General features: G+C 37.7%; 2 protein-coding genes across 3 annotated transcripts; one reads left to right on the top strand and one right to left on the bottom strand.

Moving 5' to 3' along the window:
• Positions 1 to 1,039: 1,039 nt before the first annotated feature.
• Positions 1,040 to 6,708, bottom strand: atp5pb (ATP synthase peripheral stalk-membrane subunit b). The gene is made up of 7 exons (XM_059333185.1): positions 6,586 to 6,708; positions 5,743 to 5,779; positions 5,480 to 5,625; positions 4,684 to 4,847; positions 4,391 to 4,516; positions 3,213 to 3,392; positions 1,040 to 1,292 (listed from the first exon to the last, which is right to left on the bottom strand). Exons 1-7 carry the CDS (start codon positions 6,611 to 6,613, stop codon positions 1,215 to 1,217), a joined length of 759 nt encoding a protein of 252 aa, XP_059189168.1. The 5' UTR covers positions 6,614 to 6,708; the 3' UTR covers positions 1,040 to 1,214.
• Positions 6,709 to 8,728: 2,020 nt separating this feature from the next.
• LOC131971651 (TRAF3-interacting JNK-activating modulator) lies at positions 8,729 to 16,394 on the top strand. Of its 2 annotated transcripts, none has more exons than XM_059333183.1 (14): positions 8,729 to 8,849; positions 9,523 to 9,978; positions 10,068 to 10,212; positions 10,305 to 10,401; positions 10,493 to 10,520; positions 10,633 to 10,662; positions 12,647 to 12,742; positions 13,432 to 13,503; positions 13,743 to 13,883; positions 14,056 to 14,193; positions 14,274 to 14,409; positions 14,523 to 14,668; positions 15,018 to 15,143; positions 15,598 to 16,394. In XM_059333183.1, the coding sequence occupies exons 2-14, from the start codon at positions 9,556 to 9,558 to the stop codon at positions 15,796 to 15,798; spliced, it is 1,779 nt and encodes a 592-aa protein (XP_059189166.1). In that variant the 5' UTR covers positions 8,729 to 8,849; positions 9,523 to 9,555; the 3' UTR covers positions 15,799 to 16,394. The 2 variants fall into 2 exon arrangements, with proteins under 2 accessions (XP_059189166.1, XP_059189167.1); XM_059333184.1 differs by having other exon boundaries at positions 15,018 to 15,134.
• Positions 16,395 to 16,997: the final 603 nt, after the last annotated feature.

Genomic DNA, 16,997 nt, shown 5'->3' on the forward strand with positions numbered 1-16,997 from the left:
ACCAGGACAAACACTCTCACACAACATACAAAGGATTTGTTTAGCCAGTTGGGATATTTAGAGAATTTGACAGCTTTTAGTGAGACTACTTAGAGAACTTTAAATTTCTGATTAAACTGCATCTATCAGTACCTGGTGATAGTCACTTGTTGCCAAATCGACTTATATTCAGCTAAACTTGCATATCTTTGCTTTAAAACTTAAAAATGCAAACATAAGGTATAATAATTAACTTTAGGGGATTTCCCAGTTAGGCAATAGTTATAAATTCAGGGTTAAAATGAACAAATATTCAGTAATTATCACTCTATCTTGAAGACAGATCAGCTCCTGACAGGTCTAAGATCAGAATAAATGAGAGATCATCAAAAAAGGGTATTTTAAAGCAAATAAAAAACAAACACCTGCTCAGTCATAAACTGGATTGTATGCAGGCTGCAAGATGAGTTTCCTGTCAACAACGCACTTTCTGAAAAAAACACATTTCCATTTTTACACAGGATGTAATGCCACCATCAGTCAAGATTTATTTAACATCCCTTCATTATAGCCTCTAATCACATCATTACCTGTCAACTCTGCTCCGGTGCCATCTTTCCCTTCTTTCGAACAGATTTTCCACCAAGAATGAAGCATCTGCTCCTCACAGTCTGCCGAGAAAATTTCCTTGACTTCCTGCTAGAAGGCACCTGGTTCAAAGTGCAACGATCTGACGGGGAGTGACGGATCAGGAGGCTTGGCCCGATTTGTCATTCAAGGTTAAGCATTTGAGCTTGGTGAAAGGCAGCACATCTGTGGCTCATTATGAGTCCAAAGGTTTGGAAAAGCTTCAGTATCGCCTTCAGGATGATCAGAGGTCTGAAGTGCGCCACAAAATGCAATTATGTTGCTGCTGCGCAATTTATTACTGCTATAAAAATGCAAGTATGTTCCACATTCATACCTGACGTCACTGACAACACGCATAAGCAAAGGTTAAACTACATGCTGAATGAAAAAAATTAACATTGCTTTAAATGGAAAAACACAAACTCGCCAGTTGAATAAGAGAACCATTTATTTTTTATCATCAGCTGACGTGTAAATACTGTACACACCCATGACACAAGACAATCTTTAAAGAGGGAATAGTTTATTCTGCAAAGGAAAAAGAATGTCTCCTCTTGGGACCATGAGTCAGGGATTAGAGAAGTCTTCTCTGAAGACTTGACAGTTTAGGCTGTAGCTTTGGCCTGAGTGGCCTTGGCCAGAGCGTTCAGGTCTGAGATGCACTTGGCGATGCTCTCCTTCTCCTAAAAACAAACAAACAAACAGATATAAAGTTGACATACGTACAAGACTGTAAGATGATGTAAGAAGTCAGTAAATTCATCAAATAACTTTTTCATAAAGACAATTGGGATTATTGTGCATGAAAAATGAAAACATTTTAATGATTCTCTTTTGTTGGAAATAAAGCTGAAATGAAACTATTGCTGCGTTCCAAAAATTTTTATTTGGTGTATGTGCTGCAGCTGCCCTTACAACGTATGAACACCTTCTTAATTATACATGGTTCAGAATAGCCAGAACAACATGCTGGCTTGCATACAACAAAATGTGACCTGATGCAGTAAGTCATCCTGGTATTTTTTGGCATACTGCATTTCACATACTATGCATTGGGATGAACTAAATCGTTTGAGCTATACTAAATATTATGGTAGTAAGGGGCTTTAATAAATAGAGTGGGGAAGGTTTCTTTACTAGGGACGATACAAGTCCAAACTATTCTTTATAATGTTTATCTGTACATCCTCCCACTGGTTTAGTGGCCCAGAAAACTTTGCAACTCAAGTCGGTGAGCGACAAACAACGTGAGAGACGAGATGAAACACAGCAGTCGGAGAAATTACTCTAGCCAGTAAAGTAATTTAACATGGCTTGCTCTAAAAAGAGGAATGTTAGAGGAACTTTCCTCAAGCAAACATCCACAACAACATACGCTCCAACTTGATTTAGTGCCACATAAATGCCTAATTTAAAGGCAATTCAGCACTTCAGAACTAGTCATCACACAACTATGGTGCTCCCACTGGGCCATCCCGCAGTGTTTCCCCAATATTCTCCGGCAGTGCACCGCCATGAACGAGTGTCCGTGGTTAGCTCACGTCTGTAATAACAGCAGCAGAGTTGAGTTTCTGTTGTTTAAACTACTAAAGTCAGTTGAAATATTGAGTCCCGCCACATTTTACCAAAAGCCCCCTCTCGATGAGGACTTGGTGCTGGGCTCTGCCCTCTTCACTCGCTGAATGAGGGAATACTGGTTAGTTTCTTTTCCTCCTTGATAATATGCAGCACTGTCGTGAAGCATGCAGTTAACACTCTCGTGGGGTGAAGTGCAGACATGTCGGTACAGTGAGCCCAACATTTATTGGCTGCAAAACAGGCTTGATAGTGGGGTTTTTTGTGTATGTAGGGCAAGTCTTTTAAATGTTGCATTGCTTTTGCTGCAATTAGTCATATGGGTAACACATTTTCTTTCCAAATACAGGTGCATCTCAATAAATAAGAATATCATAGGAAGTTTATTTATGTCAGTAGTTCAATTCAAAAAGTGGAATAACACATAAAGATCCATTACACAGATTGAAACATTTCATGTCTTAATGCATTTAATTTTTTTAATGATTATGGCTTACATTTAATGAAGACCTAAAATTCAGTGTCTCAAAAAAAATGTATATTACAAAAGACCAATTTTTTAAAGGTATGTTTAATATGGAAATGTTAGCCTCTGAAAAGTATGTCCATCTATATGCACTCAATACTTGGTTGGGGCTGTTTGACTTGAACTACTGGAAATGGACTTTTCCATGATATTCTAATTTATTGAGATGCAGCTGTAAATGCTGTCAGGAGGATCTTATCTATGCTGATGTAAAGAGTGGTTCATCTGGAAAGGAACAGAATAATATTGGAAGTAACTGATAAAGTAAATTTAAAGTGTAAAATCTGACAATGGAATTTGGTGCCATAGAAAAATACCACATTCTTACAAAAATGGATGGTGGAAAAAGTCATCTTTTAATTGTCTTATACTTGGTCTAGTATGGTACGATTCTAAAATTGCAAACCTAATTTCTCCAAAAAGCTGATTAAACAGTATCTATAAACACCTAAACGGAGAATCATCGCCAGTGGAGGCTTTAGACAGTTCCATAAAGACTGACCTGCTGAGGTGTGATGCTGCTGGCGACACTCTTCTCCACCCAGTTGACCATGTGCTCCTTCTCCATACGGGTGTGCAGATGCTGCAGGGCAACCTGGTAGTCCAAGCGCCTCTTCACCTCATTGGTCACCATATGTAGCCGCTCTCTGTAGTTGGTCTCCAACAGCATGGCCACATTGTTCTGAGAGGAAAAGAAGAGTGCATGTAACCACACTGTAGAAATATGTGAGATCTTTGAGTTCTCCCTACTTCTATTGATTGTGCCGTTACCCGAGAGAAGCAGGGCTGACATAATGCAGTGAATAACGAGGCCACAGTGAATAAAACATGACGGGGGGAAAAATGTGTTGCGTCTCCCTTATGATAGCAATTATTGAAGGCAAGAGGAAACACAACATAACAGCGGATACCAAACTTTTGAGCAGTAGTGTACCTTTGAAGAAAACAATTTTCATATACACACCCAGAATTTAGTTACAAAATGTAATAACGAGAAGCAAATACAGTAATGGAAAAAAATATTAGACCACCCTTTTTCTTTAATTTCTTGCTCATTTTAATGCCTGGTACAACTAATGGTACATTTGTTTGGACAAATACAATGATAAACAAAAATAGCTCATAAGAGTTTAGTTTAAGAGCTGATATCTCGCCATTTTCCATGGTTTTCTTGATAATAACCAAAATCATTATTAAGAAAACCATGGAAAATGGCTAGATGTCAGTTCTTAAATTAAACTCTTATGAGCCATTCGTGTTATTATTTCATTTGTCCAAATAGAACTACATTTAGTTGTACCAGAAATTAAAAATAACAATAAATTGAATTAATTAATTTTTTCCATGACTGTATCTCACTGCAGGTCAGTGAGACAGCTGGCTGGTGTGTTGCATAGATCAGTGTTGACTAATTATTTATGGACTTTATTTTTGTATGATATTAATATTTTTTTTCTCCTAGTACTGCAGCTCCATACATTCACAGTGGCCACTGCAGGTTATTTTGGGCTCTCTGTGATGTTGTTGCAATTTCTCCTTTTTGCCAGCAGAGGTCGATAAATGTCTACAATCACATAATGATGCTGGGAAGCCTCCAGCAGTCAATATGAAGCTGTACATTATGAACAATATATGAAGATATTAGAAAAAATAAAAAAAGGACAAGTCGATGCTGCTTACCCTCTTAGCTTCAAAGAGCAGTGATCTTCCCTCTGCTCTCCACTGTTCCTTCTTCTCATCCTCAATAGCCTTAGCCAGACTTGCCATAGCAAGGTCTTTTACCTCCTGAGCCTTGGCCACTTTATCCTACAAACACAAACACACACAACAGCATCACAAGGGTGCCGGCAAAGGCCATGCACAAGAGAAGGCTAATGATCTTTGAACAGTGCTTTAAACTTGAATTTCTGAACAAAAACACACAATCTAATCTGAAATCTTAAAGTATCCACTTATTTGCCATGTCAGTTTACCTCACTGAGTTTGTCAGCAAAAGCTGCAACACCTGGGCCGAATTTCTTGACACCATAGACGATGACGCCACCAATGGAGACGGCAGCAAGGGTCTCATGATTGATGACATAGATTTCCTTGGAAAGCAAGTAGACGAGGAGGCCAGTACCCAGCATGTAGGGTCCTAGTGAGGGGGGAAAAAATCAATTAAATTTGTTTCATTTCTGATGAGAATTTACACATTTGCAGAGGTAAACAGCATTAAGGCATGTAAAACAACAATACTGTTGTGGGACACAGTACTAATCCATGGTCAGCTTTGTCTCACAGTGTCAACATGTTGCACCAATTTTTTTTTTACATTACTATAATGTCTAATGTCTCATGTGAGTCCAAGCCTGTTTTACATTACACCAATATTCAAAGAGTCAAAACTAGAAACAGACAAGCAGCACTTAGTTTGTATCGTCACATATGTGAACAAATTCAGACGTATTTAAGGTCATCTTCAACTCCAAATTCTTTTAAATCAGGGATCAAAACTTTTGTTTGCCAGTGCATTTTTATAATGAAATCTGGGACTATTTATTTAGAACTTACACATAAAATGAAGAAAAAAAAATTTGATTCTAGAATTTGAATTCGATAGCATGATGCTGCATTATTAAACTTAAGTTAGAAATCTACTCTGCTTACATGTTTGTTTTTCTAATGAGAATGAATAGATATTCTAGTTTTGGTAGCTAATAATATAATAATGGCTGTTCGTTATTTTAGGGGATAAAGAGGAATTTAAGTACTCTTCATTGCACTGACCGGTGACTCCAGTTTTGGGGTACAGGAGCTGGAAAAGCTCCTCTGGGAAAATGCCATGACGGACTTGGCCTCCCTTCTCTGGCAGAGGGGGCAATGGGGCCAGACTCTGGGACGTTGTGTGCAGGGAACGGGATGCCTGGACCAGACTGTGGGGGACAATGATATCAACTTCTAGTAAAACATCGGATTTACAATTGTTTCTGTTAAAATATATCACGTCAGTAGCAAATGCAATAAATAAAAGTACTTCTACAGACACATACCCAGCTCCTAGGGGGCCGCTGCTCTTCAGGCCATTGGCTGCAAACAGAGGAAACAATGAGTTAAATTAATGGCTGTAACTAATGCTTGTTTTCATTCTTGTTTAATCTGTTAGTTCTTTTCTTGACTAAGCAACAATTATCAACAAAGGCTGACCATAATAACCTTCATGAAGGTTGAATTTATTTCAGGATTGTTGCATTAGCCAAGCGCAGCCAATAAACTGGCAACCAAATGAATATAACTTAACTGTAAAGTGACAAAAGACAGTTACAGAAACACAGTTGCAGGATTTCATGATAGCATAATATCAACTCATATAAACGAGTGTTCGCAGCTGGGCTTTAAATCTATAAACAAACAACCTGTGAAAGCATTAAAAAAAACAACTTTTAATGGATTTGCATTATGAAGCAGGTCAAGTTTATCCTTATTACGTAAAAAGCACAAAACCCACAAACGCTAGCTGTCAAAAAGGTGACATTTACAGGCGTGCAAAGCTAACGCTAGCTAGAATAGCTTAAGTTTGCTACCGGTTGCTATCTCCATCCAACTAAGCTGCAACTAACTGGTAGTAATGTCTGCTAGAAATACAGTCAAAGGCATTACCATTACCTGTCGACACAAATATATGTATATAAGCAATAAACTAGCTACAGTTTCAGAGCTAATACATTGTATGCGTTAGCTACTTAAAGCTAGCATTAGCATGTCTCTCATTCAATGTGCGGCCTTCACTTTACCCTTCAGCTTCACTCTAAACTTTTATTCCTCCTGATTGACAGTTTGGTTATGCCACAGCTAAGTCAGTTTCATTAATCAATAGAAGCAAGATCAATGCATACCCGACAAAATCACGATCCTGGACAGCATATCTGAAGGATGATGTGCCAAGTTCTTGCTACACTGGGCACCTTGTTTCGGCCTCTTCGTGCCCTTCTGCAAAGAGCCACAAGGATGGCGGAAACACGAGATAACCGCCTGAAGTATCGCGAGAGTAGAGAAGAGCTTCTATTTTTAAGCGCTGTTAGAGAAAGCGGCCACAAGATGGCGCTGCACGCAAAATATATGTATCACTATCCAATTTTCATTAGACTAATTGTAGTAATAAAGGCATTAATGGAGAGATTATATTTCGTCACCCTGTTAAAATAATCGCCTAACTCATTTTTCAAGTTTTGCAGGAAACACAAAAAACTTCACCAAAAGTGTAACATATGACATTTATTGATCATTTCACTCAAAAAGGTTGGAACAAAGGATGGCTATTGGCATCGTAATAACACTGTGTGTGGATTATGTAACTTAAGAGAAATAAATGACTTAGGCAATTTTGTGAACATGCCTTTGTGACTTAAACAAGATATGGTAACACTTTATTTTGAAAGTGTCTACATAAGAGGCACACAAGCCTGTCAGAAACATGACATGACAAGTATCATGAGCATTAATGTTACTTTAAAGCGTCATTAATGTCCATGACACATCCCATGTCATGTTTATGACATGCTCATGTGACTCTTATGTAGACACCTTCAAAATAAAGTGTTACCATATATTGCTTAAGTCACAAAGGCATGTTCAAAAATTGTCTAAGTCACATTTTATTTTGACTTAGGCATAATAAATCTGCTTAAGTCACACACTTGACATAGGCCATTATCTTAAAGGGGTAAAATCACATGATCTGATCAACTGAGGATGTAAGCGATTTTACCATCGGTGGCCGGCGTCATCAGGAGATGATTTAGGCAACAAAAAAAAAACTATTTTGACAAAAAATTACTTAGGCCAATATTTTAATAGTGTGACGATATGATGCTAAGATCCGGTTTTGTTTTGAGTTAATTAATTAATTGCTTTGAGTTCATTAATCAATAATTAATCTTGAAAACCCTCATATTAATATACATTCATGGAAAAAAATATTAGACCATCCTTGTTTTCTTCAATTTCTTGTTCATTTTAATGCCTGGTACAACTAAAGGTAGATAAAGGTAGCCATTTTCCATGGTATTCTTGATAATAACCAAAAACTTTATCATGGAAATTGGCTAGATATCAGCTCTTAACTTAAACTCTTAGGGGCTGTTTTTGTTGTTATCATTATATTTGTCCAAACAAATGTACCTTTAGTTGTACCAGGCATTAAAATGAACATGATTTTTTCCATGACTGTATTTAACACAGCCTTCAAGGAATAAACTACTGTAAGAAACAACCATCATAGCAAAATGTTAACTTATTTGGCTGCAATTGGGTGTTTTTGACTGAGACAAGACATTGGCATTTTTAAAAAGCACGACCTAAAACAAAATAGGAAACAATGAAACAATAAAGTGAATGGTAAATACAAATAGTGAAAGTAAAAGACCTAACTTATAAAAGAAAAAATTAAAGACAAAGTCTGGAGGTAAGGTGACACAGTATGATTAATAGCAGCATACACTAGAATAATGTGTGATTAAGTAATGATACTTCTTGACTGTATTAATATAGCAAAATTTGAGTTTGTCTATGATGTGATAAGACAGTGACATATTAACATGGTACAGCCTCATATGGTACAGTATAGAATGAGGTAGAAAACATACTATGAGATACAATGTAATAGTAGTAATAATAAAAAACAGATTATCAGAATATGGTATAGTATAGCAGTATGTGCATAATGTGTTATTGTAGGCCTATACTGTGGTACAATAAAGCTGATATAATTTACAGCTTCATCATATCTAAATCTTTCGCCAAATATGAGGAAAAATTACACTGTTTTAAATAAAAATGTCCAAGAAGCAAGCACATACACCGTGCTCAGCTCTCGGTCCCATGTGGCGTGTGTCTGTGTGCAGGGGGAATAGTCGAGGTCTGTGTGTAATCTTGGGGCCCACCCGTGTATGGCATCAGTTTGATGCGAGTGGCTGGTGAGATAGAGGAACATATGACGCTGTGGTTCTCTCCACTTCCTGTAAAATTATGCTCAACAGAAAGAGCTACATGTGAAACACAGACGAAAAGCCCCGGACACCGTTTCAGAAGAGTGAGGAAATGGATGACTTCTCAGTCACCTCATGAAGACTTTTCCCGACTGAATGAGATGGCGTTGTAGGTAAGGTTTCTCTCATGGTTTTCTGCTTATTAAGCAACATTTTGTATTTGCATTATCTTATACATTTCTCTTTCCTGAACACTTGCTGGGGCCTAGTCTATTTTAAGTAACTCTTATACTTAAAGGAGCTTTCTGACAAAATACAACAACAGTGCAACCACTGCAACTATTACCTTAACTTCACTATTACGACTACTAAAAGTGCTACTATACAAGCTACTACTACTACAACTGCAGCTGCTTCTAGTACACCTTACCAGCATGGTTTACAAAGAAAATGCATTTCTGTGCAACACAGAGCATCCTAAATTTAGGAGATACTAATGTTAAGGCTTTGCATTTTGCCATATTTTATGCAAACTGCTCACAAACGTTTGGAGCACAAGCACTAACTTTTCCACGTTCCTTTGTTTAAGTAGGTAAAAGTCTCTGTCTATGTGTTTTCTGTCTATGAAAAAAAGAAAACTATACTGTTATATACAGTTTCATCTTTTTGTGTAAAGTCTATACCATCATTTTGCACCTTGCAACGCTTAAAAATAATATTTTCAAGCTACCTGTAACATTTTATACACTTCTGTAATTGGTATGATAACAGCTCTATTGTTTATGTACTGTATATTTCATCATTGTTTGTAGTTACTATCCTTTTTCGCATGCATTGTCATTTTAGGCTCGAGGCACTGTAACAGCCAGAGGAGCTGCCATGGACGCCCTGGCTTTCAGTGGAATACAGCTCTCCCCAGTGAAACCCTTTGACCAAATAGTGGATTATAGAGCAGTGAAACGTGAACACCTTCGAGGACGTAACAACGTGACTTCGTGTCGCAGCCCCACAAGAGAGTTTGACACAAGACAGATAAAGAACGACCTGAAGGAAAAGAGGCATCTTGAATTTCTGAGGAGGAGATCAGTGAGCCCAGAGCCGTGTGGTTTGAATACCGCAAACTATTCCTCGAGGAGAACTCCCTCACCAAAGACATTTTCAATGAAACATCACAGTTCAATCATCAACTCAGAGACATTGCATACACGTATTCAGAATACTCCCACAGCAAATGGGAAGCATCCAATAATGACTTTAACACCAAACAGCAGTAAAGCTGAGGGCCCAAGCACCAGCAACTGGGTAAATATCCTTTGACGATATGTGTTATTTCACCAGATCTACATCCAGAGTAAATAATACCTGCATCTTCTTCTTTCTCCTCATGGCAGGCCGCATTATGGTCTGGCCAGGTAACACTGATGAGGCAGGAGAAAGGCCATGCAAGGAAGCAAGCATCTACCTCCACACCAACGACGAAGGAATCAAACCAGCAAAGGACGAAAAGCACAGACAAAAGAGAGAATAGTGTTCATGGTAAAACTAAGACTTTCTCAGCTGTATAAAATTTCCACCACAGATTATCTTTCATTCTAATAATGCCTTTTATTTTTAACTGTCTCTCAAAGCTCAAAAGACAAGCATGAAGAAAACCACCCTAACAGAAAATATTCACCAAAAAGTCACCATCAAAAAGATACTACAAGAGACCAGTATGCAAACAGAGTGAGTTGAATTTAAATCTGAAAATTTGATACCAGACCCAGCTGTGATCAATATTTTATATTTCTATAATGAGATGTTTTCTTCTGTCCAGGCCTGGTTATGTCAGTATCAAGGAGTCGGTAAGTTTCAAACGGTTTATTCTCTGGGGGGTTAAATCTAAATAGTAAGAAAAAAAAGATGAAACTATACAACTAACAACTGTTTTAATGTCTCTTCTCTCTCACATAATAGGATCTTCAGATGTTGACTGACTACTTGGAGGTAAACTCACACAATTTCTGTTATAAATGAAAAGTTAAGATACTGTTTCTCAGGTGAACACACACTGACACAGCCTCACCTGGTCTGGTGCCTGCAGCATATGGACAGCAGCTAGATTATCTGTTTAAGTGACATAACTGAAATAACTTTGTGACTCTTCACTTCTTGTCCTACTGTAACACTACATTTTACAATTTACCATCACAGTGTCAGTTGTTGCTAGCGGCTGTAAATAACCAAAAGTACAGTCATGGAAAAAATATTAGACCATTGTTTTCTTCAATTTCTTGTTCATTTTAATGCCTGGTACAACTAAAGCTACATTTGTTTGGACAAATATAATGATAACAACAAAAATAGCTCATAAGAGCTCATGTAGCAGTCAGCCACTGCTACAGTGGCGGTAAATAACCAAAAGTAGGTTTTCCTCTACAATTTTTGTGGCCTGAAGCTTCTGTATCTGGTTAATTCTGAAATAACTATGCCCTTTTTTCTACTTGTGCTACTGCTACACAACATTTTACCCTTGAACATTATCCAATAAGTATCACTTGTTGCTACAGTGGCTGAAAATAACTATAATTAGCTGTGTAACTGACATTACTGAAATAAGTTTGTGACTTTTCTCTTCTTTTTCTACTGTTACACAACATTTACTTCTATCCTACTAGTGGCTAAAGTGGCCATTAAATAAGCAAAAGTTGTATAGTTTTTGCTTTGTTTTTTATCTTAAATTACTGTATGACCTGTAGCTAATAGTTGCTAACGTTAGCTAGATTTTGCTGTGTAACTTTAACTGACATAATTTAAATAAGTTTGACTTAATTAGTTTGCTGAAGTTTGATTATATTTCCTACAGGTACTGTAAGCACCATAGTGTGTTCAGTAAATAGCCTGCCTTTTAATGTTTGACACACACAAAAAAAGTGTTAGTTTTATTTTCAAAGGATATATACAATAAGGATGTGATAACCATTTAAATACAGTGAAGGAAAGTCATTATGAAGGTACTTTTACTCTACTACAATACAGAGGGAAACATTGTACTTACTTACCCTGTATCATGTATTTTATAACTTTAAATACTAGTTACTTTACAGATTCAGATCAATACACAATTTTATCAACAAATAATATATTGTATAGTTATAAATTAAGCTACAAAGCAGTAATATTAATTATTTTAAATCACTTCTTAAAACCCACTTTTATAGTCTTGCTTTTATGTAATGCTTTCTATCTTACTACTCCTTTTACTTCTTCACTTTTTACTTCTTTACTCCTTTTACCTTTATTTTCTGTGTATCTGAGAATGTTGTGATTGTTCCTGTCTCTTATTGTTTTTCTTTTAACATAAGAATTGTTTTTATCCTTATGGCGTCATTCTCTGTGTAATTCACTGCTCTCTGTTGAAGCACTTTGTAAACTGCTGTTTTTAAAATGTGTTATATTATTATTATTATTATTATTATTATTATAAACTTTATTTGTATAGCACCTTTCATACATGAAATTCAGCACAAAGTGCTTTACAACAAAGAAATTAAAGGCACCATGTGCTTCACATTGAACGGACATACAAATGAATTAGAAGCATTACATATATCAATGGAAGTTAAAAATTTAGATAATAAAAAGTGCAGCAGAGCAATTTAATAAGAATTGTGTGTGTTGGGTCTCTACCATGTGCCACCTTTTTTTTCTTTTTTCGCTCTGAAGCCTCTGACTAAGGCGTCTTACTCTCCAGACAAACATTTATTACTTTAAATAAATAAAGTAATAAAGTAAGTGTAGAAGTACTCTGTTAGAAGTATTCAAAATGTTATTCACTGTAAATGTCAGACACTGTGGTATTACTACTTTTACTTCTTTCACCACTGTTTAAATATCAGGTTACAACATAATATGCTAACTGGCTTTAGTTACACTTAGTATTTGCATGTTGTTTTTATCTTATTCTCTTCTGCCGTGTGTTTTCTGCCAGGAAGCCCTGTGGAGGGAGGAGGCCGTGAGGAAGAAGCTGGCCGCCCTCCAGGAGGGTACGTCAAACCTCATGAACTCCTCGAGCAAAATATGGACGGTAAGAAAGACTCCTCATCACTATACACAGGCTATCATCAAACACATCCGCAGTGTTTCACAGTTACAGTTTCCAAATACCAAACACATATCTCATGTTTTATGAGGTTCTGCTGTTTCTTTAGTTGATCTTGTACTGCAAATGTCACAGTCGTGTGCACAGCATTGTATGGCTGCTGCGTCAGGAAGCCCTGTGGTTTGGAGCTTCCTGCTTCCGCTCTAACTTATACTGCATAGGACGACTGCAAGCTGTCATTCTTATACAGGAAGGGCGTGACAGTCCGCAGATGTTAAAGGTGCTATGCATCCTCATTAGCTCTCTTTTTGATACTCTGGCTGTAATGAATGAATGTAAATATTGGTGTTTCCCGATTTGCTTTATTGTGTTTAAATTGTAATTTGAACAGCTGAGAATCTAGACGTTTATCTTATTTAATTTGTGCTTTTTCATTCTCACTCAGGTATGTTATTATCAAGCAATTTATATGTTATTTTCCACACTCAGTGCAAAAAGTGCACAAATTGTGATCTTTCCTGAGGCTCACTGATGCTGCAAGTTCCTTTTGTGCACCAGTGAGTGCCGCAGACAGTGAAAGAACAGACTGTCACAGATTCTGGTAGTTGAACCATTAATTTTCCATCTGCAGCCTACAGCGTGACAGTCAGTCATTTCCTTTCTAACCCACACAGGCTCGCTGCAAAGAAGACCTACTGAGAAACAAGATCAAGGCTCTAGAGGCGCAGCTGCAAGTCTGCCTGCAGGTAAGAACAGCAGCTGGTGGTAAAGACACACCACTGAAAGTTTTTTTTTTTTTAATGTTCTTCATATTATTTGAATGCAACAACCCAAATGTTTTGTACTTCCTAAAACTGCTAACCTGCTCTACACCTTCACACTTTGATGCAGTGATAGTGCAGTGTCTACTCTGTGGTTTTGGTTTGCATCTCACCCCGTGAAGAAGAATATTTAGGTTTAACTGAGCAGTGCTGTGTCCCTACAGAAGATTCCCAAAGATGGAGTGAAGAAACTGGTGGTACAGATGGAGAAGCAGAAGCTGGTGTATGAGGAGAGGGCTCTGATCGCCCTGCAGCAGGTCACACAGGAGAAAACTGAGGCGCTCAGCAGGGCTGAGACAATGCAGGTCAGATATCTAACTTTTACCCCCAAAAATAAACAGCAACACAGTTTCTATATGACTCTGCTGAAAGACACATCGGTGTCACTGACTTACTTGGGGTTTTCCGGTGATGAATGTGTTCTGTTGAAAATATTTCAGCTGCATATTGAAGATACTTTATATTTTTTGCCACCAGGAAGCACTAATAACAGCAAAGGCAGAGGCCATGAGGTGGCAGAGCCTTTATGAGGAGTTAAAGCTGAGCTCTGGACAGCTCAGGGAGAACCAGCACCTCAGTAATGAACAGCTGCAACAGCTGCACAGCCAAGTGGAGGTACGATATAGTGTGTGACCATGTGGATAGCCAGAAGTTTCAGGGAAAATTGAATTGAAAAACGTGTTTGTTTTGTGCAGCTGTGCAGAAGCAGAGAGGCAGAGCTGAGGGAGGAGGTGGTGTCACTGAGACAAGAGAAGCAGGAGCTACAGTACAACGTCTGCCTGCTGGAAGAGGACAACCAGATTTTAAGAGAGGAAATACAGCAGCTCACAGGCAAGACGCTTATACCTTAGAGTCATGTTTTTACACATGTTTGTACCCTTTGTAATATTTAGAATACTGCAGGCAGCATGGATCATACATTTAAACTGTTTTGTGTTGCCTAGATGGCAGCAATGAGAGCCATGACTTCACGACGCAGGGGCGTCTGACGTCAGAGGAAGCAGAGCCACAACTGACAGCGAGGAGAGACTGTCAGGTGGAGGAGCAGCTCCGTCACACTCAGGAGAAACTCCAACTCAAAGAGAGAGAGGTACAGTGGAGATATCACAGCGTACTGTGGCACATTCACGCTTTGTTTGATTTCAAAATGCCACAGAAGTGATAATTACAGTTAAGTGTTTCACATAATAAGATATTGATAAAGATAATACCCCCCTCATTTACAGATGATTTATTAATGCATAGTCTTAATTTACTTTTAATTTCATATTACTTACCCTTGTTTCTGAAAAACATTTTAGAAATGTACACACATATTTCTAAAAATCACATGCACTGTGAATGTATTTTAAGTAAGTTGCAGCCAAAAAATAATGAACATATGCATACCTTCCATGTGGCGTGTGTGTGTGTGTGTGTGTGTGTGTGTGTGTGTACAGTGCGAGGAACTGCAGACAGAGCTGCATGCCATGGAGCAGGAGTGTCAGTCCAGCCAGGCCAGGCTGTCGCAGTGCAGGGACGAGCTCCGGCAACTCAGCCACCGCCGCAGGACACCTGTGAGCTCTGTGTGTGTGTGTGTGTGTGTGTGCGTGTGTGCATTTATGGGAATGTGAAACTATATGTCCTTGCTATACTCAAATGCTTTAATTCGCCCTCACATTGTCATTGTCACATTTTTGTACCAATTTATTTGGCTAAAATGAGCTACAACATCCGCAATAACGACTATTATTGTCTACTCAAATGTACATTACTGTGACAGCTGCACCTTCTTCCTCTTCCCGGGCCATTTTGGTCTTTAGTCGACTGATATTCTTTAGTTAGTCATTCTTTATGTTTTTTCATGCTGAGTTATTATTCCAAGAAACCTATGAGCACATGTCTGGTAAACACAAGATTTAAATTGTTACTTTTGTACGAATATTTTTTGGAGAACCTCAGTTTTACAGATCTGTCAATTAAATCAACTCATCCCTAATTACTGTATCTAACTTTGACATTTCTTCCCTCTTTATTTAGACGCCATGTGGCTCCTGGTGGAAGGTGTGTATGTTCGTCCTTCTCCTCCTCGCTGTGGCGGGGGTTACCATGCTGTGGCTGTGGCATCCTCCTTTCAGGGAGCAAGCTGAAGACCTCTACTCAGACATAGAAACACGTATTGAAGACTATCTCATGGAAATGGCCTCTCCTCAAAACTTAGGCTGTTTTAGACCGATATGATGATGTCACTGCTCAGGAACATTATCATTTGCTTCTTTTGTTTTTAATTTTTTTCCCCCTAAGATGTAGTTTGTTTCTATTTTTGTATTTCACACAGTTTTACACCTGGAACTCAAAATGTGTGAGAAAATGTTATGTTGACACAGAAAATTCACATTTAGCTGACATTATTGATATTTTAAGGAACTGTGAGTTGATAATATCAACAAAATAGGAGAAAGACAATAGGAAGTATCCTTTGTACTGTAAACAGCGTATTTAATCAAAAGCACAACCTTGAATCATTAAAAATCCATTAAAATAAAAACTAAACATAACTATTTAATCTGCTTCTCCCAGTTTAAGATAGAAGGGAGAGTAAGCATGCAATAAATGAGCCATTAGAGTTTTACATAATAAAAACTGAATATAACAATTATAAATGTTTGTGAAGTTTTCTTGAAAAACAGCAACCTGGGTTCAATTTGGACCCACTGCCCGTTGCTGCATGTCGTTCTGTCTCTCTGTCCTGTTTCCTGTCCGTCTTTGGCTATACTATCACATAGAAATGCAAAAAAAAATCCAATATCAATTTTGGGGAGTTGAAATGAAATAAAGTGTCTCTGGTTAGAGGCTTGAATTCACAATGTTTTGGGTCAAGTTAAATGCAAAATATGTGAGATCTGCAAAGTTGGTGGTCAAGGAAACGCAAAACAGGATGTTATTTGCGGTCTCACCTTTAGAATTGTACCACAGATTAGTGAGGAACTATCCCTCTAACATCCACTGAACAACATTTATTCACAAAATGTCATATCAATATATTTTTGATAATAAAAGTAAAATGTGTTCAATTAAAACTAACCGCCTGAGACACAAAAAGTTATTTATGGGGAGGGGTTAGTGTCTGACCTGCTTCAAATGCTTTTAACAAGTAACCAAGCAATAACTAACAGTATACAATGCCTATAAAAAAGTATTCAGCCCCTTGATGTTTCACCCTTTTGTTGCTTTTACACATGTAATAATGGTCAATATAATTTGGCTTTTTGACAAAGAATTTGAAAAAAAAACCCCTCTTTAATATCAAAGTGAAAACAGATTTTTACAAATGAATGTCAATTAATTAAAAATATATAAGGTAAAGTAAATGATTGCACAAATATTCCCCCCCTTTAAAGTAACTGACCTAATTCAACAGAGGTCCAGTTGATGCCAGC

This window comes from Centropristis striata, chromosome 5 (genome assembly GCF_030273125.1).
Source record: "Centropristis striata isolate RG_2023a ecotype Rhode Island chromosome 5, C.striata_1.0, whole genome shotgun sequence".
Lineage (NCBI taxonomy): Eukaryota > Metazoa > Chordata > Actinopteri > Perciformes > Serranidae > Centropristis > Centropristis striata.

Bases quoted from the DNA above. Each gene is read 5' to 3' on its own strand.
- atp5pb (XM_059333185.1), bottom strand. From the start codon at position 6,613: ATGCTGTCCAGGATCGTGATTTTGTCGG. The intron at 4,848-5,479 runs GTCAGTGCAATG...CCCCCTCACTAG, and splicing joins CCCCAAAACTGGAGTCACCG to GACCCTACATGCTGGGTACT. The intron at 1,293-3,212 runs GTCAGTCTTTAT...GTTTGTTTTTAG, and splicing joins GCAGCATCACACCTCAGCAG to GAGAAGGAGAGCATCGCCAA.
- LOC131971651 (XM_059333183.1), top strand. From the start codon at position 9,556: ATGGACGCCCTGGCTTTCAGTGGAATACAGCTCTCCCCAGTGAAACCC. The intron at 14,194-14,273 runs GTACGATATAGT...TGTTTTGTGCAG, and splicing joins AGCTGCACAGCCAAGTGGAG to CTGTGCAGAAGCAGAGAGGC. The intron at 14,669-15,017 runs GTACAGTGGAGA...GTGTGTGTACAG, and splicing joins TCCAACTCAAAGAGAGAGAG to TGCGAGGAACTGCAGACAGA.